General features: G+C 38.8%; 2 protein-coding genes across 2 annotated transcripts in view; one reads left to right on the forward strand and one right to left on the reverse strand.

Moving 5' to 3' along the window:
• The window catches only part of si:dkey-240h12.4 (death-associated protein kinase 2), a 26,847-nt gene extending 17,748 nt beyond the window's left edge, over positions 1-9,099 (forward strand). The window contains exons 8-12 of the mRNA XM_044334886.1: positions 106-258; positions 1,174-1,219; positions 1,341-1,430; positions 3,698-3,784; positions 5,070-9,099. Coding sequence (XP_044190821.1) covers positions 106-258; positions 1,174-1,219; positions 1,341-1,430; positions 3,698-3,784; positions 5,070-5,150 — 457 coding nt within the window. The 3' untranslated portion in view covers positions 5,151-9,099. The remainder of the gene's footprint in view (positions 1-105; positions 259-1,173; positions 1,220-1,340; positions 1,431-3,697; positions 3,785-5,069) is intronic.
• On the reverse strand, positions 8,907-19,980 carry tpm3 (tropomyosin 3). Its single transcript, XM_044334887.1, has 10 exons — positions 19,743-19,980; positions 16,908-17,033; positions 14,704-14,837; positions 13,571-13,688; positions 13,255-13,325; positions 12,224-12,299; positions 11,680-11,742; positions 11,448-11,517; positions 10,405-10,483; positions 8,907-9,305 (listed from the first exon to the last, which is right to left on the reverse strand). The coding sequence occupies exons 1-10, from the start codon at positions 19,854-19,856 to the stop codon at positions 9,302-9,304; spliced, it is 855 nt and encodes a 284-aa protein (XP_044190822.1). The 5' UTR covers positions 19,857-19,980; the 3' UTR covers positions 8,907-9,301.
• Positions 19,981-24,618: the final 4,638 nt, after the last annotated feature.

Here is a 24,618-nt window from a genome sequence, read left to right on the forward strand (position 1 = left end):
ATGGTGTTGGACTGACTAAAAGAGTGATCTGTACGGATGAGTTGAGATGTGGACATACTGACTCATAGCACTCATAGTCTCACTCTTGTTGTGGACTCTCCTCAGATTGAGCGGTTTGTCACCATTCCAAGGTGACACTGATGAAGAAACTCTGAAGAACATCATCGCCCTGAAGTATGAGTTTGAGGCTCAGTATTTCAGTATGACCAGTGACATGGCTAAAGATTTCATCCAGAAACTCTTGATGAAAAATCCCAGGTATGTAGTATAGGTCCAGATGTAATAAAGGCTGGGCTTTTGGGAGTGTGGTTTGGGTCGGGAGATATGGAGATGATTTCAGTCAAAGAATCAGGATAGGAGAGAAGATCCATAGTTCAGGGGATTTATTGTAGACAGTGCAGTAGACATACATATGCCATGGAGGGACACTTATTATGTTGAATAAGTGTGTTTGTGGTCTAGAACATAGAAAATAACAATATATATATAAGAACATAACTGAATTAACACTCTTTCAAAGCAATAAAGCTATTTACTGCAGCTCTTTCAATCTAAATCAAAGGCAAATATAATTCTCAGACCAAGCAGGTCATTTGTAAAAGTAGGAAAAACTCCCTTTGGCCATACTAAAGAGAATTTAAATCACTAAACATATTTAAAGATACCACAACCATGCAATACCCTCCATGCTAACTGGGTAATGAAGAGCTAATTAAGGCAAAAACAATAAAGCAAACTACAAACAGGCCTAAAGAACCAAACCATAAATGCTGCATGACAACACCAACCTTCATAGCAGTCTGCACAAGATGAGTAAACTTGGATTTTAATTGAGCTGCTATTGTACTGCTGTTGAATAGCTTATATCTTGAAGTGTGTAGATCGATTGATTGATTCATTTGTTTATGTAAAGGTCCAGTTTGTAAGATTTAGTGGCATCTAGAGTAACAGACTTGTCAAAAATGGAATATAATGTTCACACGTATGTTTTAATTAGTGTATAATCCCATATAAATCAGAATCCTTGTGTTTTTGTTAGCTTAGAATGAGCCCTTTATATCTACATATGGAGCGGGTCCTCTTCCACAGAGGCTGCCAAGTTGCACCGCCATGTTTCTACAGTTAGGACTTGTTACTTCTAACTACTCTTCTGATCTGTGTTGTGTGTTGCAGTGAGAGAATGACAGCTGAGGAGTGTCTGCTTCATCCATGGATTAAGGTTACTACAAGTCTTTACCGTTTTCAGGACCACAGACCTGCTTCACATGTTCACTGTATCATGCTGCTGAGTGTTACTGCGTGTTGCTTTTAATGAGTCCAAATGTCATCATCTGTTTCAGCCCATCACACGCAAACAGGAGGCCAATAGGAATCGATCCTCAATTAATATGAAGAGCTTTAAGAAGTTCAACGCTAGAAGGAAATGGAAGGTGAGTCTGGATGTGTATACCAAACATTTTAACATTTTAAATGAGTAAATGATAAAGGCATAGAGAGTCTGCAGTTTAGAAGTGACAGGAAATGAGAGAGAGATGAAGAACAACATGTGGAAAAAATCCAGAGGACAGTGTGGTTTGTGCAGCAGCAAGGGCTCTATTTTCATGAACCAAAATTTGTTATTTACATGAAAAAATATCTGCTGACATTTTGGGAACGAAATAGTTGCTTGTTTGATCTTCATATTGCACCAGGCATGTTTTCCTGGTAATGATCCACAACTAAATTGGAGTTTTTAAAATATACACTTGTATAAATTGTAACCTGAACAATCTCTATCACTCAATTCTCATCACAGCCCCACGAAATGAGTTGAAAATACAGAGCTCTAGGCAATCTCAGAACCCATCAGCTATCTGTCTGATTTAGCCTCAAGGAGCAACGGCCAATATCTCAGGGCTTCCAGTGTAGACAGTGGATATCTGGATACCGGATATACGGGCAAAGACTTCCTCTTCTGTGTGCCAGCTGTTGTTTACAGTCCGATCAGCAACCTAAGATGGTCCAGATGACATTTCAGTTAATCTCTATAGACAGATATCTGCATATGAATGCAGATACATTTAAAAAAAGATAATAAAAAGGTGCAACGCTCATAAAGGCCATAAGCAGAAGGATAACCATGTTAGGGGAGAAAAGTAATTTTAAAGAAGGGGAATTGAAAATCTGTACTATCTGTGTTAAAATTAATGAAGAACATGTTGATGAAAAAGCACAAACACACAAAATAAATGCGATTTGTTCTCAAGTTAATTACCCACATTCCCTTACACCTAATGTCTACTGCATGTTTTTATTTAAAATTATAAACCAATAACTTTATATTAAGATGGATGACATGACAGTGCTCCAGAAGTGAAGCCAAAATATCTTGAGCACCCCCTGGTGGCTGGTTACAGAATATAATTTTCTGAATAGATTTCAAAGCAGCAAATATTCTGCCAGCCATGTTGTTTCCTAACATGAAGGATGCACTTTCAGTTGGAATGTGTGGACAAAAAGCCACAGCAACCCCACCAGAAACCAGAGCCGTCTGGAGATCAAAGTTATGCAGGGGCAAAGACAGATAACCTCCACCGAACCCTTCTACAAGGGCACTAGAGCCCAAGCAGACTCATCAGTGAACTGGAGGAAATCCTGGAGGATCAGAGACTGAAAAGCTCCAGTTTCTCTCCAGGTCTTAATAGGTTTCCTGGTCTTACTGTCAGAGGCAAGAGAAACAAAACCATCTATGGGGAAAGATGAAGAGCCAGCTAACTCACTCTTTGGAGGTGAACGCGTTCAAACGAGCTTTTTCTGAACTCCAGTGACTTTTGGGTCAGTGAGATAGGAGAGGCAGTGGGCTTTATGAAACATAGCCTTTACCTTTTACTCATCTTGTTCTTTGTCAAAAGTAATCTAGTGAGTCAACATAAACTCATCTGCTAAGACAGCAACTTTGACACTTCTCGCTCATTTAGATATGTAGGTCAATTTATGACGGCTTCTGGCAGACAACCACAACACCAATGCATGCGCACAAGATAGTCATCCTCTTGTGTGCGTATACTCTTTGGTAGAGTGGGTAAAGGGGACATGACGCCATTGACAGGTCACCAAATGAAACGCACTGTTACCTTGATTAAAATTACGGATTTCCAGATCAGATAAACAAAGGTTTATCTGACGCTAATATGAAGCTTCAACCGTCCAAATGACTCAAATCAAGTAGATATCTTTCAACATACAGTCTTTTTAGTGCCAAAGTTCCTCTTTTTGTTACTATACTTCCACCACAGCTCAACAGAGAAACACTGTCTGAGGAAACACAAAGAGGGAATTTGATGCTAAAAAGACTGTAAATGTGTCAGATATCCACTTGATATGACTAACTCAGACTGCTGAAGCCTCATATAAGCTTCACATCAACTTTTAAATGACTGTGGACACATTGTGGATTTTGGCCTCCATCACTTACATTGAAAGCACATTTGAAGGATCTTTTAATGTCCAGTATGAACAGGAGGAATGATTACAGAGAGGAAAACCTCTTTCACTGTTCATATGGACACCTGACTGCTGTTTTAAGACAGACTTGAGAAATTGTGAACCTGTCCTTTAATAACAGTCAAGTATTTTTCTTAGTTGGTTGCACAATTGAGTGGCAAGCTTTATTGAACACTGTAACACAGTCTTTCTTCCCCCCCCTGCCCACCTCTAGATGTCCTATAACATGGTGTGGATGTGTAACCGGCTGGTCCATTTGAAACTGCTCTGTAAAGGCAGCTCAGATCCAGATCCACTACAGGTGAGACCACTTCATCTCACTCAACTCAGCTCACATATTAAATATGACCACAAGATGTTTTTTTTTAATCAAAGTAAGAAACACAGTTTAATTGTAAAACTGACCCAGTTATTAATGTCTGCTCTCTGACACTTTGTCAACACTTAATACTTTTTACTACACAGTATTAATTACAGGTGTCTTACATTGTATTTGGTTTCTGTGTTCTGGTAACTTAGTGTACAGCAGAGGTGCCCACACTTCTTTGGCTTGCGAGCTACTTTTAAAATGACCAGCTCAACATGATCTACCAAACCCCCCAATTCATTCATCTTTCCCTTGTCCCCATCCTGATCTAACAACAGGTTTGGGTGTATGTGGAGCCAACAGTCCTCTGTAGCTCCGTTTCTCTCTGCCGCTCCGTATAGTACTAAACTCTAAGCCCCGCCCACTTTTTAGCAATCCAATCAAATGCAAAGGATTTCACTTAAATCCCTCTTGTAACTCTACACCTCTCAAATATTCTGTTTTACTGGGAAATACGTCACAGTAAAGAAGCTAAAGACGCTCTAACTTCTATTTCATGGGTTCTTTAATGATGGTGTGACTCACTTTTGTAACTTAAATTTTTATCCAAATTCAACATGTACCAAATAAATTCTGACAAGTACAAACTAAAACATAGATTACACATTACTGTTGAGTGTGTTTATTCTTAGCATGTCATATAACGCTACATTATTTTCATTCCTTTTTGGCCGCAGCAGGCATCTGTTTTCAGAGAAAAAAGCTCTAAAAACCCAACTCACTGTACACTACCTGCTCAGCAGCAAACAGCAAAGAGACACAGTTAGCTGTAGACTAGCTGGTGAACATAGTGGAGCATTTAGCAGCTAAAGAGCCAGATATATTTCACTCAGGAGTTGGTAGAGAGCAAAAATAGAGCTAAAAGAGAGTGAACTTATATTCACCAGATGGACAGAAACATGACTCCACATGAAAGAAAATGTTGCCCCATAACTGCTAGATGTGGAAATAAGCAACTGTTTGCCAACAAGTTCAACATGAAGGTGATGATATGTCATGTTGTGTTCACTACTTGTTTCCACGGCCCCAGAGTGGCCAAAAAAAAGTCAGTTGATACAGGTTTAAAGTCCTGAACAACAATGTATGAGTGGTTGAGTTCATACTGTATGGTCTAGTTCAAGTCCACATTATAAGCTTAAAAAAGATACAGTTGTGAAAAATATATGTGACCCAAAAAATGTGCATATTAAAACTCAACTGTAATGATCCTTTTCTCCAGAGACAATGTGAAAGCGACGTAGAGGACACAGAGAGCAAGCCTGCCTCACTGCTGCGTAGAAGACTCAGTAGCAGTTCATAGATGTGACCAGAAGGAGGCAGCAGAGTGCAGAGTGGTCCAGGCTGGAGGAGAGAGGATCACTCAAGGGAAATGTTGTCTGTTACACTGTTCAGTTGAAATGGATGACTGAATATTGTCAAGAGTCACAAACTGTCTCAGAAGAACCCGTGAAGGAGTGTGAAATAAGCACAGCCTTGTTTAATCAGCTTGTCTTTATGAAAGACCTTCAAAAGATAAACTAATGCTGCTTTCTTTTAAAGTTCAGCTCATGGTCACTATGGATGCATGCCTTTAATGATGTTTGTATTGAAGGTTACAATGCATTTGGATTGTACAGATTTGGGGAAACTTTTTGATAACATAATGTGCACAGAAAAGGTTTGTGTAGAATTATTTTTTCTTGTCCAAGTCTTCCATGAGTTTTACATTGATGATAATGTTTTCATCATGCAATTCCACTGCCAAATGCAAATACTAGATATATTTTGTTTTGTGATGGCTAATACTTGTAAAAAACATATGTAAACTGTAAAAAGGGAGAGTGCAGGAGAGCTTTTCATACCATCACCATCACATGAAATGAGCAGGTTGGAAACAAACCTCCAGGTTAGTCAGATTTATTTGGAAGAGAAAAAGAAGGTGAACAATAAATGATCCTTTATTAACACCCATCAACATCTACACCCCCCCCCCCCCCCCCCCCCCCCCCCTCCGCTTCTGTTTCAGTCTACTGTGTTGTACACAGTTTTCCTGTGCAGTGAGGTATTATCAGCAACATTTTGTGTTCACTTTCAGTTTGACCTCCATATAAAGTGATTTAGATAATGTGGATTAACAGTCTATCACAGACCTGCCTCCTGCTTCTACTGTACTTATCATGGTTGTGAGCTCTCACAGTTCTCCTGGTGAATGACAAATTAGCTCAACTTTTTGGTTTGTTTTTTGAGTTTATTTTTAGCGCCACATTCTCAGATCTCATGAACTAAGCTGATAAGTTATCATAACTGATAAAAGTGATGGCTGAAGCTATGAAAATAAAGCTGTAATATACTGCAGTTTTAGTAACCAGGGTGGATGTAGTGTCTCACTGTCCCCTCTGCTTGTAAGTTTCAAGTGTGGTTCATCTCAGATGTGTGCTCTATTGATAGTGATGTCACAGTGACACAGTCTGGGCTGCACGTCTACATCATTGCAGCCATCTCAACCTCTGGAGTTGCCATTTAGTTGCTCTTAAAGGGTCTTTTGTAGTAAGTCAAAAATACTGCTCATTTATGGGGTTTGGGGGGGCGGTATGACACTATCAGCAAGAGTGTATTTAAGTTTTAATATTTCATAACTGCAGAAGCTACAGTATTTCTATCAGTACATGATACCTCAAAATATATCTGTATTTTGTATTCACATGTATTATATTATTTGTCTCATAATGTATCAGTTTAAATGGCTTAACATACATGTGTAAATAAGCTCACTACTTACACCTAATATACCCTTTATTGTTCATCTGGTTTCATATAAGACTTGAACAATCATAACAGTAAGACTTTGAAGTATTTTGAAATGCTGCAAAATCACTTTGTCTCTTTTCTTCTCAAACTTAAATGGTATATGTTTGTTAAAATGATCTGTAATTGTCTGCTGACTGTTTCATCTTCTTTTCATCTCATTCACTTGATTCATTTGACAAAGCACAGTCCAGTAAATCAAAGCTATTTCACTGCAGTGACTAATAAACTATAGAGTCTAAATATATATGGTATTAATTTACATTCATCACACAGAAGAACTGAACTGGTTATAATAAAGGATGTTTTTGAATAATATCAAAACAAGAAATGATTGATGCTGTTGCCTGCTGAATTACTGAAGCCACACATTCCATAGCAACTACTGATGGCCTTTTAAAGATGACGAAAAACCAATATATAATTATTATGTCTTATTTTTTAAGACATCTCATGCCTTGTGTATTGACTAAGTCCTACTGGATGCTAATGGACCTAATTGTTTAGACGAGTACTCAGTCTTTTCCAACACTTGATATCATAATGCGTTCATGTTCTCACCAGTGTCTGTCACTTCCAGTTTTCAACACAAACTTAAAACAAATCAACCCAAATAATGTTGTCTGAGCACAGTTCATAACAGCAGCACCTGTGATTATTGTCATGAACTTCAATTTCCAGTGTGGACTTTACCATACACCCCCTAGTGCTCGGAGGAATATTACACTTAAACACAAATCAAATACGTGGCTCCTAAACCTTGAATGCCGATAAGGAAGAAATATCTTGACACTTCCTGTCAGTCTGTTGATCTGTTTATTATGTCTGCCTGGCAAAAACTAGTGTATTGTAACCCAACAATCCTTCATGAAGCTTCTAATGTTCAGCTTTATTCAAACTGTTGAATTAACTTCATGGTCATTTTGAAGGCTGCAGTTTGTGCTGCTGTCTAGTTTTGTTACACTGACTGGTGAGTCTACCCCATTAATACTGATGAAGGTAGACAAAATACTAGAAACACCTCTCAGTGTATTTTGATGATACATTTTCCTTTTGAGTTGTGCTTTATAAATAATTTGGTTTGCTTTACAAAAGTCCACATAAAGGATATATTCTTATTGAAATGTTTTCCATCATTGTAGATAACAGCAAAACTTCACCAATAGCTTTTAATAAATAAATTTAGAAATCACGGTGCCATAATTTATGCTGTGAATATGTGAAATTTCTTTCTCCAGTGATTGTGTTGTTTTTTTTTTAAATACCAGCAGGTTTTCCAAAAAGATGCAGAATGTTTGCCAGTTTATCAGTTACTACAGTGTTCACAATCATGTTCACTAGCCGAGTCCAATAAAAACCAAGCCTCATTCTCCACTGTAACTACAATAGGAGGTCTTTGTTTCCCTTGAATATATCTCAATAGACTGCTCTCCCTCCATGTATCACTCTGACCGAGTTTCTCCAACTCACCAAATTCTGTACCAAGACTGTCAAAGTCATTCAAACTGAATCTTTGATACCTAAAGGAAAAAAAAAAAAATTTATGGAAGTTATTCGAGCATGTTCAACTTCCTGTCCAGCTCACTGCACAGGCTCAGGCCGTGTTCAGACTGAAAACAGCCCTGCGTTAAGTGTAAGGTAGATCTACTTGTGAGACAAACTATGAAATAGCCTATGATTCAGGAAGTCCAGATAAAGTAATGTATTGAGTTTGAAGGGCCATCAGACTCCAAAACACTGTACAACAGTTTGCAATACTCACAAACAGTATTTTACAACTATGGAAAGTTATCGCAGTGGTAACTGTTTTATCTTTCGTTATGTTGATCGTGAAGTAAACAGCAGAAACACACCGTTCACATTACCTACAGGTGTTGTTTTGTGAGTCGCAACCCCACTGTGTCAACACATTGCCCTCATTGAAGTGAATGAGAAGGCTTTGTTTTTTCAAGTCTGTCTGAACTTGGTCTAATCCATGAACAGGTCATTCCTGAGATCCTGTGTGATTCTTAAATTCATTCTTACTATCATTGGAACTTATTACACATGGAGATTTCCTTAAATAGTTCTTTAAGTGTGCAAGTTCTCTGATTTTACACAAATATTTCAAAAGCTGCTGCAAATTCAGTCATTCATTTTGAGCCACAATAATCACAAAATCTCTGCAGGATTGTACATGGACTGAGTGCTGTGCACTGCTAATAAACTACTGCTGTAAAAAGGAAAGAATAAAAATGTGAGTACAACACAAACGGCCACAGACACAGATGAATCAACTCAAGAATTTCTTCCCTCCCCTGTTTATAACTGGTGCAGAATAGAACCGATACAGAAGTACAATGAAGAGTGAAAGCAGACAAAGACATCCTTAAACAGAAGACATACAATGAACAACGGCTTTAAGATGACTAGAGACAGATTGAAAAGCAGCAGGTTCTGCAGAGCAGGTTCAGCAGATAGATTGAGAAAGTGCCGAAAACACAGTTTAACAGGCACACACAGATTTCAACAGTTCAACAGCTGAGGAATGGTGAAAGATCGATGAGACAGAGTGAAGAAGAGAGGGGGGTGAGGAGAGGGGCAGACTGAGAAAAGATTGAGCCGATGAGACGATGTTCAGCAGTCTTGAAACCACAACCAGGACGGGATTGTGGAGCTTCCAGGTGTTTAGCTGAAAACACAAGAAGACAATGTTGTTGATGTCTTAATTAACCATACCTCAGTAACACAACGAGTCAGTGGAAGACCATTCAACAAGCCGTCCAGGGACCCTTTTCACAAAAGTGATTTGCAAGCACTGCTGACATGCAGATCACAAATAGTCGCAGTCACGTTTCACAAATGATTGTTGTGAGCAAGTGGCAATTTTATTTTTTTGATAAGTGAGAAAGGAAAAATGATCTTCTGTTGCAAATTACAGCTTGCATACTGCAAATTTGGTGAAATGGGCCTTAGATGTCCATGCTTGGATAGTAATGCAATTAGCATTTTTCAATAATAGTTTTAGTTACCGGACAAAAGTCATGAAAAGCTTATATATTGTCTCAAACCTTTATGTAAACACTATAATCCAGCAAAGACTAGATACACTCAAGTTAACAGGCTGCCATTACTGTAGTGGTACCTCCCTTGTAAAATTAGACAGTAAAGCTGTAGTCAGTGCTTTGATGAATTACCATAATCCTTGATATATTGCAATCTTCCATTTATGTTATTGTTAAAATCATGATATTCTATAGTGGCTAGCTGTGGTTGCAGCAGAGGCTTGAGAGACTGTGTGTGTTTTCTCTCAGTAAATCTCTGGATGTCTCTGTGCTCTGGGAGACTGGAAATGATTCATGTCATAAGGTGCAGCTTAGGAAGAGGAACTTGTCTGAATGAAGTAAAAAAAATCAACTTGATGATATCTCTGCTGTCTTTGGATATATTCAAAGAACGCCTCCTCCCTCCAGCTCTGATATAAGACAATGTATATCACATTCATCAGTTGTTATTATTGTACTACAGGGGAGCATACCCCCTAACTCTTTTTTTTCAGTTAGCTGCCTCCTTTATGTGGCTGTCTATAGAGTCTGATCCTTTTCCACATTGTTAATACCTAAAGTGATTGTTGCTGTAAAGAGATTTAATAATTCATTAAGCATGAATGAAAAGCTACAGCAACCAGACCAGATCAATGTACAATTAAGTTATTTTTATCCACATTAACAGAATGTTACACTGGCAGGCTCAATAAGCATGCTTCTCACTCAGAAATCACACATACGTACATAGAGGTCATGTCATTGAGGGCGTGGTCCAGTTCCTCACTGATGGCTTTGTACTTGAGTTTCTGTGCATAAAGCTCATCTGTGTGTCCACACACACACCAAGGAAGATGTGTTGCAAAGGAAAAGGGAAGAAAATATAACAGAGTGGATTAATATGTCCATATAATCCAATACGGCAGAAACTTCAGCTGGTTAAACGTTGGGGTTTATGGGGGAACATGGGTAGACCTGTCGATACAATCTAATTCTATACAACTCTATCATAAGCAACTACAGCTGGTTATCTTTTTAACTGCTGTTTTTAGTGGAACAGAAAAGGTACTTTGGACTTTTCCATACATTAGTCCATGTAATTCATTGCTTTTCTTGTTAAATGTTAAGTAAAACAGCCAGTTAAACTTTTTTTTTACAGGAATATGACTGGATATGACTGGAATATGAGTCAAAATGTCTACCTGACTGGCTAACTATAAAGAGTTTAGTGATTTAAGCTTGATTTTGCCCCAGTAGAAACATGACCTTGACAGACTTGGGGCACCATGGTAACCTCATAACTGCAACATCCATGGTTTGATTCTGACATGCCCTCTCTCTACCCCTGTTTCCTCTCTCACTGCACTTTCAGCTATCAAATTAAGGCAAAATGGCTAAAAAATCTTTTTAATTAAAGAATATCATCAGACTTGTACTTTAAATTATACAGACGAAGGAGCAGAATGACTCACATTGATAGACATTATAGTCAATAACCCTTTTAATTAAAAAAAATGTAATTAATTAAATTAAACTAACAATTTAATTTATAATTCAAGTATCTGATGTACTTGAGTTGAAAAACACTGAGTTCAGAACTATTAATCATTAATTGACTAATAATCATTGATCACATGTTCAAGACCATTGTTTAAAGTTTGCATCATGGACAGCGTGACCTTGTACAGGTGCTCACTTTCTGGACAATGAGTATTCACTCACTGTGTATTTAAACAGTATTTAAAGAGTATTCAGAGAGTATAGGGAAAAAATAGAATCAATATTTGTACCTTCCAGATCATCAATAGTCTTCTCCAGCTTGGCCACAGACCTCTCAGCAAACTCAGCTCGGGTCTCAGCCTGAGATGACAAAGCAGATTATATCTCAGGTTAATATATTGCAATAAGGAGAACATGCAAAGTATGTGAATCTTTGTGTCTCAACACATCTTACTGAAATCTTTTAGTCCTTTAGTCTTTAGTCTTTACAGTATTCAAAGGTCATTGTTCCTTCCTGCTCACCTCTTTCAGCTTGTCTGTCAGAATCTTGATCTCTTCCTCATACTTGTCCTCCTTTTGAGAGTACTGTAGAGAGAAACGACAGTTTTTCAGAAGCAGATCTGTGTGACATGTGACTCCTTAAAGAAAGATGAAATTAAACACACATGTTCAGTTTGATGTTGGCTGATATGGAAAAACCCTGGATTGCAGGATCAACAGCAGCATTTAAAAATTAAATAAATAAAAATTACTTATTACTTATAAATTTATTTAATTTTATTTAATTCTACGATATCTGCGCAAAGCTACAGGAGCCTATGGGTAGGGATCGTAGTTATGGTCCCCATCACTTCCATTGTAAGTGCATTATGAAGTGATCTTCTAACGGTCAGTATGAACAGGAGGAATGATTACAGCAAGAAAAATATGTTTCAATGTTTATTTGGGCTCCTGAATGTTGTTTTAAGACAGACTTAGGTTCACAAAATTGTGAACGTGTCCATTAATTTGTCACCCATAACAAAAGCCATGCCATGCTGATTTGAGTACCATAGACCACCCCTACCTTCTCAGCCTGGGCCTCCAGAGACTTCAGGTTATTGGTAACGTTCTTCAGTTCCTCCTCCAGCTCAGCACATTTACTTGTTTAGTTTTGATTTCAGGGGAAGAAGGAAAGAGACAGATGGAAGCACGGACTTCAGATTAGTTTGGAGAAAACTGCACACAGCAGAAGTACAAATTTGAAGGGACAGAGGTGGAAGCATTCAGGTCCTTCACTTAAGTAGAAATACAGTATTTGCATCTGAAATGTTGTGGGGTAGAAGGATAAAGTAACACACAACTGAAACATTAAAGTACACATTCAAATACTTTGTATTTGAATATAAATACTGTGTTGTAAATATAGCTCTACTTTACACAAATGCAGACAGATATGTTTAATGCTGAAGTAAAGAAAAAGCTGTTTTATAGTTAATACTCAATATGTGACATAGTAGAACATCTGATGACAATGCTTATGGTGAAATTATTTTCACCAGTGTCTTTGCCAGACCCTAACTTATCCAGAGCTGAAAAGGTGCTCGGACCAATCAGTAGGAGAGGCGAGAGCTGCCACAGATGTATGCTGTGTCACAAGCCGACTGTATCATTGGTTTCACTAGAGGCAGTGCTCCTGGGACATGAACCCTGGTCTGAAAATGTCACAAATTAAAACAGCTTCTAAAATTAAATTGCCCACATGAGCAGAGGTTAGCGATCATACTTGGACTATACACAACGGAAACATTGTCCTTTCTAAACTGAATTAATGTTTGGTCACAACCGATAGCTGAAGAGTTTAAGATTGTAACTCAATTCAGAATGTTTTGGACATTCAAATCTGATTCTTCCAGGAAGTGAAGAAGGCCAGACCCCATTGATCTGACCTCAGGACCAAGAAGCATGTGGCCAAGTCAAATCAAATAAGAAGAAAGAACTTCAGTATGGAAATATGGTTCTACTTTACCCATATTTCATGATGTATGAGCCTGAAACCTTGCAAAACAAACCAAAAACCACAACCAACAACTAAATGGAAGCCATGTAGATACTCACGCCTCAGCCAGCTCTGCCCTCTCCTCTGTACGCTCTAGCTCTCCTTCTACAATCACCAGCTTACGGGCCACCTGGACAAAAGCAGTGTGTATACAGTATAATCACTAGTAAAAGAGATCTCATATAAGTACATTTCAAACAACAGTGTTCCTGTGTTATGAAAAATGAAAAACACTACAGCAGTACATACAGTAAAAAGCTTCTTGGATGTTGATCCTTGATATTTCTGAAAGAGCTGCGTCATTAGAGCTTCTAAGCCCCCACCTGGTTACAGTATGATACTGCAGGTTCAAGTGGCCGATGACAGAAATCTCACCTCCTCATACTTGCGGTCGGCCTCCTCTGCGATGTGTTTAGCCTCCTTCAGCTGAATCTCCTGGAGCTCCATTTTCTCCTCATCCTTCAGAGCTCTGTTCTCAATCACTTTCATACCTCTGCACACACAAAACATTACTTTTTTTTTTTTGTGCAGTACAATTATTTTTTAAGGTTTTTCTATTTGTCTCTTCTATGAAGCTTAAAAAACAAATTACATGACAGAAATCATGAATAGTTCTTTTGTAAATATCAGCTGCTCTTAAGAAATCACATAACAAATATCAATTATTCAAAGCTAATTTCTTGGATTTATTAGTAATTTCTAATTTCTGCCTGTCTGTGTTACGCAATTCCTAAATTCCAAAAAGTGAATCTTTTGCTGTTTTTCTACTACATGGTACTGGCTCGACTCAACTCTACTGTACTTGACTCTACTTGCTTTACTTTTTTGGATTTTGTTTTCCATTACCTACCCCTTCCATGTAGGGCGAGGTTTGCGGGGATGACTGTCACTGATTGGGCAAACACACACAGCACTGCTGCTTTGTGTGTCTGTGCTGCTTCATTCATAGGTACCAGCTACTATCCACAACTTTTACGAGATTGAAAACCAAATAAGGGCAAGTATAGTTGAGCCGAGTTGAGCTGGTACCATGTAGCAGAAAAGGGACTTTTAATCTGCCGATGGAAACTGATGGAGCACCACACAATATACATGTGCTGTTATTGCCATTTTAGATCCTTCCAGGATGGAATGGGACATATCAATGGATAGCATGTGTGTGTTTTCTATTATTGGGACTTTTAGCAGAGACAGGGACCTTGCACCTCACTGTAGTGCTATACAGGTCTGACATCACTGTTGGGTGTGGTTACAGGTGCAACAGAGCACATTTCTGACCACACCCAAGTGAAACAAGCTTGAACCTTTCAACCAGAAAGGGTAGCAAAACATTGCTTTTCAGCCTGCTGTTACTCTTTACGTGTATTTAGTTTCCCAGAATGACTGCTCCTGGGCAAAGGGGTGACTGTTGTGAACCACAGTAATGGTGTGGGCCATCCCTAAGGTACATTTCCCTCTTGCCTTATAGCACTGATTATAAATGCACAAAGTCAGAGCAAAGGAGTGACCTCTCGCTCTCATCAGCAGCCTTCTCAGCCTCTTCTAGCTTCTGCAGAGCCGTTGCCAGTCTCTCCTGAGCTCGGTCCAACTCTTCCTCCACCAGCTGGATACGTCTGTTCAGGGAAGCCACTTCTGCCTCAGCCTGAGCACAGAGAAACATGGTACAATGTGATTTAGTGTTCTGCCTACAGCTGCACAGGTGTGGATGCTGATGTAGATAACAAAATAAATACAAGGCTTGTGTAAATAAAAACAGATATAACCTTATTACATCTAAAACTGCCTCCACATGAAGAGAGGTGATAAAACCATGTTGCTCCTTCCTGTTTGAACACTGCATGCTGCTTAATGTCTAATGAACTGACCAGACGGGAAATGTTAATGTGTGAATTTTATACCAATAACTAACCAGTGAAGTATATCTGTAGTCTCCAAGTGCAACACAGAACATATATTAAGTCATTTTTAGCCAAATGCTGTAATCCTAAACAGTGTTATAAATCTATTTTATTCTTCAGTGAATTAAAAGAAATACATATAGGCCAGTGTTTCCAGTGTGCCGGTTACAGCCTGCTCATTAAAATGTATATTTTTTGTACATACAAGGTAGCAATAAAGTCCTTATTGGTTTACTTACTTTAAATTCTGTATCTATATATATGTATGTATGTGAAGAAGAGAAGTGGTAAGGGTATAAGGAGATATAAGGGTATTTAAGAGTATTTTTTGATGAAATAATCACAGCAGTATGAAGTGCACAGATTCCTTTAGTGAAAATAAAACTGCCATGTGGCCTAGTTTACTGTTATAATTAAGTTATGATTAAGGCTATGACTTTCTGAAATTCAAACTAGTGTTAAAACATGAGGAGTGGGGGGTGAGGTAAGGTAATGGGAGGCTGCTGTGCCTTTGTACTCCATCAGGGGGCGTTTCTAAAATCCACTGACACTGAGGTCTGTTGATGTCTGTCCTATCTGTCCTATCTGGGGTCTGTTCCCTAAAGCGGGTTTAGTTTGTTAAGCTTGATTTGAGGGAAACTCTGGATTTTCAGTTACAGAAACAGAGATGACTTTAACATTCTGGGCCGTAGAATGCACACTGTATACATAAACCTCAGCAGAGAAGCTAAATAGGCCCGTTGAGGATGGTATGAATATGAATGCTATGAATGTAGCTGATAAACTAGAGTTGGGAGCTTGCTGTCCACGCCCCTAATACTTATGCTTTATTGGCATTTTGTTTTAGGCATTCTTTGTAAGCAGAACAATGGCCTGTGCTGACAGCTGTACTCTCTAAATGTAGACTCTGAAATAAATTCTCGGACAATGACTCAGGATGAACTCATTGTCAGAGAATGAAGAGGCAGAAGAATGGTTGGTGGTCCACAGGAGCCACTGTCATTGACTGTTCATGGTGTTCATGCGGCAATAGCTTCTATGTAGGGTGCAAAGTTAAAATGTTTTATGTGTGTGTGGTTATAGTCTGACTAAATGTGTGAGACAACAGTAAACTGCACTTATTTTATTACATCGTAAAATTCTTAAAAGGAATAATTCATTTATTCTCTCTTCATGATTTGCTAACTAGGTTAGCCGATACTGTGACCCGGGAGGAATGGATGATGTACCTAAAATGGACTTGGACCATTGTTAAGCTAGCAGTCAAGGTTGAGCGACTGATATCATGGCCAAAATAGGGCTCTGAATCCCCCCGACAGCTGTGAGGAGTCCATGCAGGGCATGAGGAGAATGGAATGCAGGGGAGAAGCAGGGATTCAGCCAGGCTTGGTTTACACTGGCAGCATCACAGCTTTTATCACAGCCTCAGTCCAGGGCTCAAACTGAATGCCAGTGTGAGAAGGAAGACAGTCTGTAATATTTAGAGCTTTACTATTTGTGACAGATATTTGTTCCTCTATCTAGTTGGGTAGAAACGATAAAACAAAATAGACCACCAACTGTTGAGTCCATTGTCCTAACATCCATGGACAATTGATGGTATCTATCTATCTATCTATCTATCTATCTATCTATCTATCTAAGCAGACAAATCCATGTGTCTTACATATCTGTGCCTATGTTGTGGTACAGAGGAGGTGTGTTTCTATTTGTCTGGAGTTATACTGGTCTTGTGTAGACAGTATAATTCCACAAACTGTGAATTAATCACAATCGTTGTGTGTGTATTGCCATTTTGGAACTGTGTAACTCACATCAGCAGCCTTCTTATCGGCCACCTCAAGCTTCTCCTGAGCATCCTTCAGGGCCTCAGAGTATTTGTCAAGCTCGTCCTCTGTACCCTTCAGCTTCTTTTGCATCTGCAGAAGTTCGTCTTCATGCTGATGGTGTGGGAGAACAAACACAGAGTTAGCAGTGTTGGCAATATCAAGATGAAAATGTATCCATCAAAGAATTTGCTTACATGCTTAAAGGGGAACTCCATCAATTTTACACATCACAATCTGGCGGTATGGAGTATGAAAGAAGTTAGGTTAGCAGACCTCTGTAGCCCGCTCTTCATCTCTGTTTGGGGCTAGCAACTCCAGGCTACCTTAGCTGCTACTAGCATAACTCACTCGAATCTGTACAGTCAGGTGAATCGAGCCAAATTGTTTTGTGGGTAATGTTGGACGATGGATGACATCTTTGGTTCCGTCACATTAATTTTGATCTCTTTTTTAAAAACTGTCCATTGTGAGTCCGACTGTTGCAGGACTGCAATGCTTAATCGGTGGAGTCCTCTTTTAATACAATGAATGTAATGCTCTGGAATATAACATATTCTGTGTATTCCTGTGTATTAATTGAATTTTGAGCTACCATGCATTGAGATACAATAGAACATCTTGAGAAAAACAGCTTTGCACAGATTACTGGAATTGAATGTGTACAATTTGAGAAATGTGAACTATGGCAACTCCCATAGACGGTATCCAAAGACCCAATGGCTGACAGCAATGCCGAGCCCCTATCCCATGGATCTGACTTAGAGACAATACACAAGACCAGTGTATGCTTGAAACTAGTTCATACAAAGTGCCATCCAAGCATGTCTAAAGGCAGTATATATAGTTGTTCTTAATTGCCACATTTGAAGTAGAGTGAAAGCTTGCTGTTGTGGAGTGGGGAGATGCTATCACAATACGGGCAAAATCAAGGTATCGAGAACACTTATATATATATATACTATGTTTATATACCATGCCACGCTTATATATATATGAATTATCCAGTTAAAGTATTTGGATACAGATCACTTATTTATTCCAGGTGTTGAAGCTACCACATGATCACAGCCTCCATCAGCTTGGATCACATGGTACGTCATCATCATCATCACAGGAGAAAAAGAGGAGAATATGGTGGTCTCTCGCTGTTTGGCTCTTTTCAGGTTGACCACATTTTTGGATTGGGTCTAATTATTCTTGTGTCTATTTGGACTATGTCTGACTGTTCTTGCATCCCTTTTGCAACAGAGCTTGCAAAATATTAATATATGCAAGTGGGGTTTGGGTATTCTGCTCTTCCATTTTAGGTCAGGTCTAAAATTTTGGATAAGATGAAGATCTCTCATTATACAGGTATTCTTTATAGAGAAAGAACATTCCTGATAGTGACTTGTGTTGGCCATAAATAATAATTTCGCTAAAACTCTATGTTTATATTACACTAAACATAGGTCACGCTGACTTTCCAATCTTATGTTCCATTAGCGCACACTCTATAATATGTTTTTAACTTTGAAAAAGTGGAACATGATGCTCAGGTTTTCTGTCCACATTCAATGCTAAATCATTGATTGATAGATTCCTAAATCAAAAACTGATACTGGGAGTTCTGGGGTTTCCTGTCTGTATCGTGAATGGATTACCCCAGGAAATGGACGGGCGTCTACAACTGTACCATAGTACATTAGCATAGGACAGTGAATTTGAACAAAAATAAAATAATGATAATTTTCTTAGCATTTAACAACATCGGCATTTAGCAGCTCCTATGATATTTACGGCCACAACAAGCAGTGTACGACTAGTCTTAAAATATCTGCATTTATTGGTTTTTCATGTAATAACACATCATGTCACGATGTCATGCTACGCTGTGCGGCACTCATGCTATTGCTGTTGTTTATTGTCGTATCTTTGACAAGATTATTAACTTTACTAGCCAGTACTCATTTCACTCAGAATATGGGCAGAAACCATCATGTTTTAGATTTTCGGAAAGATTAATCCAAACAATCCTCTATTATACACAGTAAACAGATGCTAGTGGAAACAAAGCTTGGACCAGAATTCTGCTTTCTATCTATTCTGCACTTTGTAAAAAGGGGGTGCGTAAATTGCACAAAGTAACCGTTCCCTTCAGTCTTGTAACCGTAGCATTCAAAACACAGTACGCTTGTACATGTGCAATTACACATTTGTGTTTTGTGTTTTGTGTTTATATTTATAAAATATTCAATAATTTAGTATTAGAGGCTATAGTGTTCCAACCTAATCAAATTGTGAGAGTAGAGTTTCGCTACCTGACCTGAACCTAATGAAGTGTCAGGTTTCAGGTCGGGTTGACGCCATTTTGTTGCGTAAAGCTTTGGGCTCTGATTGGGTTCAGGTTTGGTTATTTTTAAAGTGTAATTTATCAGTTTCAAATGTAATTATTAACTCTCTTTTAGTCCTTTGCAGAACTCATCTGACTGATCAGATTGTCATCATTCAAAGATATACTGTGAAATAATTTAAAGATACAATTCAGAGATGAAACAGCAACATCCATTTGCAACACAGTTAGATACTACCTCAAATTTTTATCATCAACATTTCACAACCATGGGAGAAATTAATACTGTAACCAAAAGTAAAGATTATGCTAGCCAGGTGACTCTATGAAAGGCACATGGCTAGAAATCTGTTTTCTACTCTCACTCCGTTCTGAAACTCATATACTGAATCACCTGCCTCACACCTGTTTGATAAGACTATTTGTAAGTATCTGTTTGATTCTTCTGGGGTTTTGACATGTGATTTTATCCAGTCTTCAAAACCCACCTGCTTGCTTCTGTCTTCTGCTGCTTTCTTGTCTGCTTCAGCTTGTTCAGCCTGGTCCAGTGCATTCTCCTTGTCCAACTTCAGCATAAGCATCTTCTTTTTGATGGCCTCCATTTTGGCTGAGGTTTGATGGGCTTTTGCAGGCGAACACAAAGAGTAGAGAGGGAAGACAAATGGGTGCAGGACAGATTTCCCGTGAGCCTGGCAAACTGGTGGAGACACCAAACTCTGACAAAGACAGAGGGAGACCATTTATATGACAGAGGAGGCGACACTCCCACTTCTAAGCCCCTCAACTTACCCACACCACCGCACCCTCCTCTATCCTCTGCAGTCACTCATAGCTTGTGCTATGCTTTCATTCATAGAGACACATCTTCAGAACTATACTACTTCAGAATTCCTCTATTTGATTTATTGTGGGTCTAGCCTTTTCCTTGTGCTGTTGGTTCTAAAGTGAAGAACAACATGGGAAAGACTAGAAAGATTATTTTGATTTCCCTGTGTGGGATCAATACAGGTCATCTAAAATTAAATAAAGGAAGGCTGACAAGAGCATAAATGCTAATGGAAGACACGACAAAGAAAAACACTTGTGTCTTTTTCTGTCTGACACACTGCTCAAATTACAGACCATGTTAGTCATAGGAATAAAAGTACCTGTCAGTTGTTGGTGTTATTGCCTGAGTAGTCCAGTCAATGTGTCATCTTCAAATGTTTCAGGGTCATGCATTTAAATAATAGCTGCTGCTACTATTACATGAACAGAGCACTGCTATCATCTTGTACATTTGATACCATTTAAGTTTACAGTAAAAGATAATATTTCATTTTTACTGGCCTTTATTGAACACAATTTCCCAACAGTCCAAGACTTTTGTGGGTTAAAGTCAGCAGTAGCTCAAAGGATGAATGCTAGTTCAGACATGGCTGTAATAACAGCAGGACAGGGTGAGCTGAATGGTGCAAATGATTTTTAGGCAGCAGAGATTATTGTTAAAAAGTTAGAGAGATATAGGAGGATATCACCAATGAAACCAACAGATTTTGTGAACTGTCGGACTACAAAACATACATGGCAGCTGTTAATTCTTGCTAACAAATTAATAATGATTTAATAATCATTTTATTATAGCGTCTGAATTCTTAGTGTAAATACTGTTGTGCCCTCAAAAATTCCACAACGGAACAGAAAAGAAGTGTCTATTGCACATTAGACAACTTTCTGCTCACAATCCCATGATGCAATGCACACATTTTATAGATGCAAAAAGTTTTACGACTCTACACCTGTCAGTGATGACGCAAATGATGATGATTAATGAGTGTTTGAAATTTGAACTCTGAACTGCTCACTACTGAGTAAACTGTTGGGTGTCTGTTATACAGGAAGTAGTGAGTGAGTGATTTCAGACACAGCCCAGGACTAAACAACTACCTGATTACTCACCCAACAGACACAGAGCAACATTACTTCATTTGGGATCATGTTTCTGGTGAATGTAAATCCAATATTAACTCTGCTTTTAGCTATAATTTCTCATCTCTAATACATTTCTCCACCAACACCTGAGAAAAATATCTTTAGCTGCTAAATGTTCCACTATGTTCATAAGCTAGTCTCTCACTGTGTCTGTCTTCTGATTGGTGCTGAGCAGGTAGTTTACAGTAGGTTAATCAGAGCTTTTTCACTGAAAACAGCTGACCTGCTGCTGCTGGAAACCAGGTTGATGAGAGCAGTGAGACTGAACCAAACAGTACTAAAACAACTCTCCTTAGAACCGAGAGGAACTGCAGAGTCATATTACACATAGTCATTTGATCCACTGTTTAAATAAGAATATTAATCAGAGCAACTTGAATACTGATACACTGTTATGTGTACAATTTAGAGGGGTTGTTTGTTGTTTCAGGAGATATATATAGTACATGGAAATATTAACATTTATGTTCACTAAATGTTGCTATTGTATTCAAAAGACTGAGTCTTATCTAAGAAATATTGTTACATTCATAACTAAAACCACACATTTCCCCTTAAGATTAATGACTGTAATAACTGGCAGGATGCTACTTTATGCTTTAATAGTAATTCAAGAATTTATTTTAAATGAACTGGCTTGGTAATGGGGTGAGAAGATGTGAGGTAGAATAAACACAATACAAACTGACACTGAGGAGGAATGTCTGTCCTGTAACTCTACTCCATCACCTGGTCTGTGATGCCTATAATTGGATTTCTCCTGGGATAGGGTACAGGGGCAACGAGAAGCACATTTAGGGGCTAGGGGGAGTGACTATGTCAGTTATTCCCCTCGCTAGGCCCCAGCTGGGTTATTAATAAACATCTTTTGGCTGACATTGTCTAGAGGATTAGAATAAGGGACTGTGTCTACAGCTATACACACACATAGACAGGCGGAGATGAAGACAGAGAAAAAGGAAAGAATAGAATTACTACAGACTTTGTTACTATGACAACCTGAACTCTATGACATTCAAGAAAATGCATTTGTTTACATATCAAACCAACAATCAGATGAAAGGTTGATATCAGTTTCCCCTCTGAGGGTTGGTGTGTTGGACAGTGACACTTTTTCTATTGTGGGGTATGAGGCCGTTCATATCGACTGTCCAGTGCGGCCCGATGGTGTCATATATATATATATAAATAGTGTATATATGGTGACAGGACTCCAGTCTAGAATTAAAGAGTAACTACGCACTGAATTGATGATCACATAGGTCCATGTTGGTATATGATGTTAATACAAGTGATTTTTCCAACAATACACAAATTGTGTGTAAAAACTTTTTTGCTCAAAATTAACTTATTTCTGTCTTCTTAGATGTGAAAACTCTACCTGGCTAATCATAATAGGGAAGACTCTGAGGTCTATTTGGCATATTAGCTGCCACACCAAGTGGCGGGGGGCAGAATTCTCTGTCCCTCCTTAATCATGAAGTATTAGACAAGACTCTGCTGAGACTCTGCTATATTCAGAGTTTAATGAGATATTCAGGGCTGACAATGGGAACATTTTCAATTCAGTTCAATTTTATTTATATAGTGCCAAATCATAGCAAAAGTTATCTCAGGGCACTTTAACGGGAGGAAACGTCAAGTAGAACTGGGCTCTAGGTGGCCGCCATCTGCCTTGACCAGTTGGGTTGAGAGAGAAAGAAGGAGGGAGGGGGAGAGAGGAGAGAGACACAGAGAAGCATAATAACAACAATAATAACAATAACAACAATAATAATAATAGGGATATGACTAGTAATAATAATAGCAATAATAGCCGGAGATGGTGTCAAGGCAGGACACCCACAGGACCATGCCACCATCCCCGCACCATCCCCACACCATCCCCACGGCCAAGGCCCACACTTTGGATCCTGATGTTTCCTGCAAGACGAGAAAGCACAAAAACTCTGGGGAAGACGCCAAGTTAGTAACATGCATTAATGGTACATGAATGCATACAGATGTAGAGGAGGAGGAGGAGAGAGGAGCTCATTGCATCACAGGAAGTCCCCCGGCAGTCTTAGTTATGCCTATAGCAGCATAACTAAGGGCTGATCCAAGGCAAGCCTGGCTTTGATAAGCTTTATCAAAGAGGAAAGTTTTAAGCCTACTCTTAAAAGTAAAGAGGGTGTCTGCCCCTCGGAAAGGGAGCCTAGGGCTGTTTTTATTCTCCTCTATTAATGATAAGTAATAGGCCCTCCTATATTAGGAAGGCCCTCTGTAGGCCCTCAGGTTAAGCGAGATTCTTCTAGCTCAGTGGAATGCCAGATCCTTTCAAATTTTCGTGATGTTTGCTTTAATTTGCAGGTTTGGGAGTTATACCATGGAGCTAACCTCTTATGTTTTATTATCTTCCTTTTTAAAGGGGTAATGGAGTCGAGTGTTATTCTCAATGAGCCTGCAGCACTGTCAACAAGATTATCAATTTGGGAGGAACTAAAATTAGCATAAGAGTCCTCTGTAGTATTGAGACATGGCATTGAATTCAATACTGATGGAATTGCTTCCTTAAATTTAGCTACAGCACTATCAGATAGACATCTAGTGAAGACATTTTTGTCTAATGGTGTGTAATCCTGCAAAGCATGTTTGAGTGAAAACCATTGTGGAGATCCAGAGAAGAAAATCCAGCAATCCCCGTAGATGGCGAGCATCCCAGCCTGATCCTCTGGAACCTGGAATCTACAGTACACAACCCCTGAAACATCTGTCTGTACAGTCTGCCTTATAGTAGGATCATGGTACTGGTACTATAGAAGCTTGATGGGACAAGCATCCTAACAGATCGGACCGTCATCTGAACTAACACAGACCTAACTTGACCCCACTATCATCTGACCTTGACCAGCCTGAACCTGGTCTGATTTGACCATGACCTAACAAAAAGGATTTCACACTGTGAGGAAAATTCAACCGAAAGACAATACAGACTAACTATGATGATCGCCAGACAATCCAAAAATCCTTTGACACCACTAAGGCCAGTTTCTCACACTTTAAAAGGCCCAGTTGCTTCTTTTCATTATTTTGTTAATGTAACACCAGCTGCATTGTTTTGGCATTCATAGTGCTCTCATTGTGCTGCAGGTGTGTTTAAGGTCGTTGCACTCAATACTTAGATAATCCTGATTCTAGAAAAAAAGTGTACATATCCAGGAGTGTCCTAAAATACACAGAAAATACACAATACATTTTGTATTACAATTTTTTAATGTAGTAATACATTTCACATGAATGACAAAAATGTATGCAAAAGCAAGTACAATCCTTGTTTCAGGTCAGGCCTTAAAGTGACAAATACAGTATCTGCTGAATATATAATACCTTATACTACTTACAGTATCTTATACA

Source organism: Thunnus albacares, chromosome 19 (genome assembly GCF_914725855.1).
Source record: "Thunnus albacares chromosome 19, fThuAlb1.1, whole genome shotgun sequence".
Lineage (NCBI taxonomy): Eukaryota > Metazoa > Chordata > Actinopteri > Scombriformes > Scombridae > Thunnus > Thunnus albacares.

Bases quoted from the DNA above. Each gene is read 5' to 3' on its own strand.
- tpm3 (XM_044334887.1), bottom strand. From the start codon at position 19,856: ATGGAGGCCATCAAAAAGAAGATGCTTATGCTGAAGTTGGACAAGGAG. The intron at 13,326-13,570 runs GTGAGATTTCTG...GCTTTTGTCCAG, and splicing joins CCGACCGCAAGTATGAGGAG to GTGGCCCGTAAGCTGGTGAT. The intron at 10,484-11,447 runs GTACAAATATTG...GTGGACACACAG, and splicing joins GACTATTGATGATCTGGAAG to ATGAGCTTTATGCACAGAAA.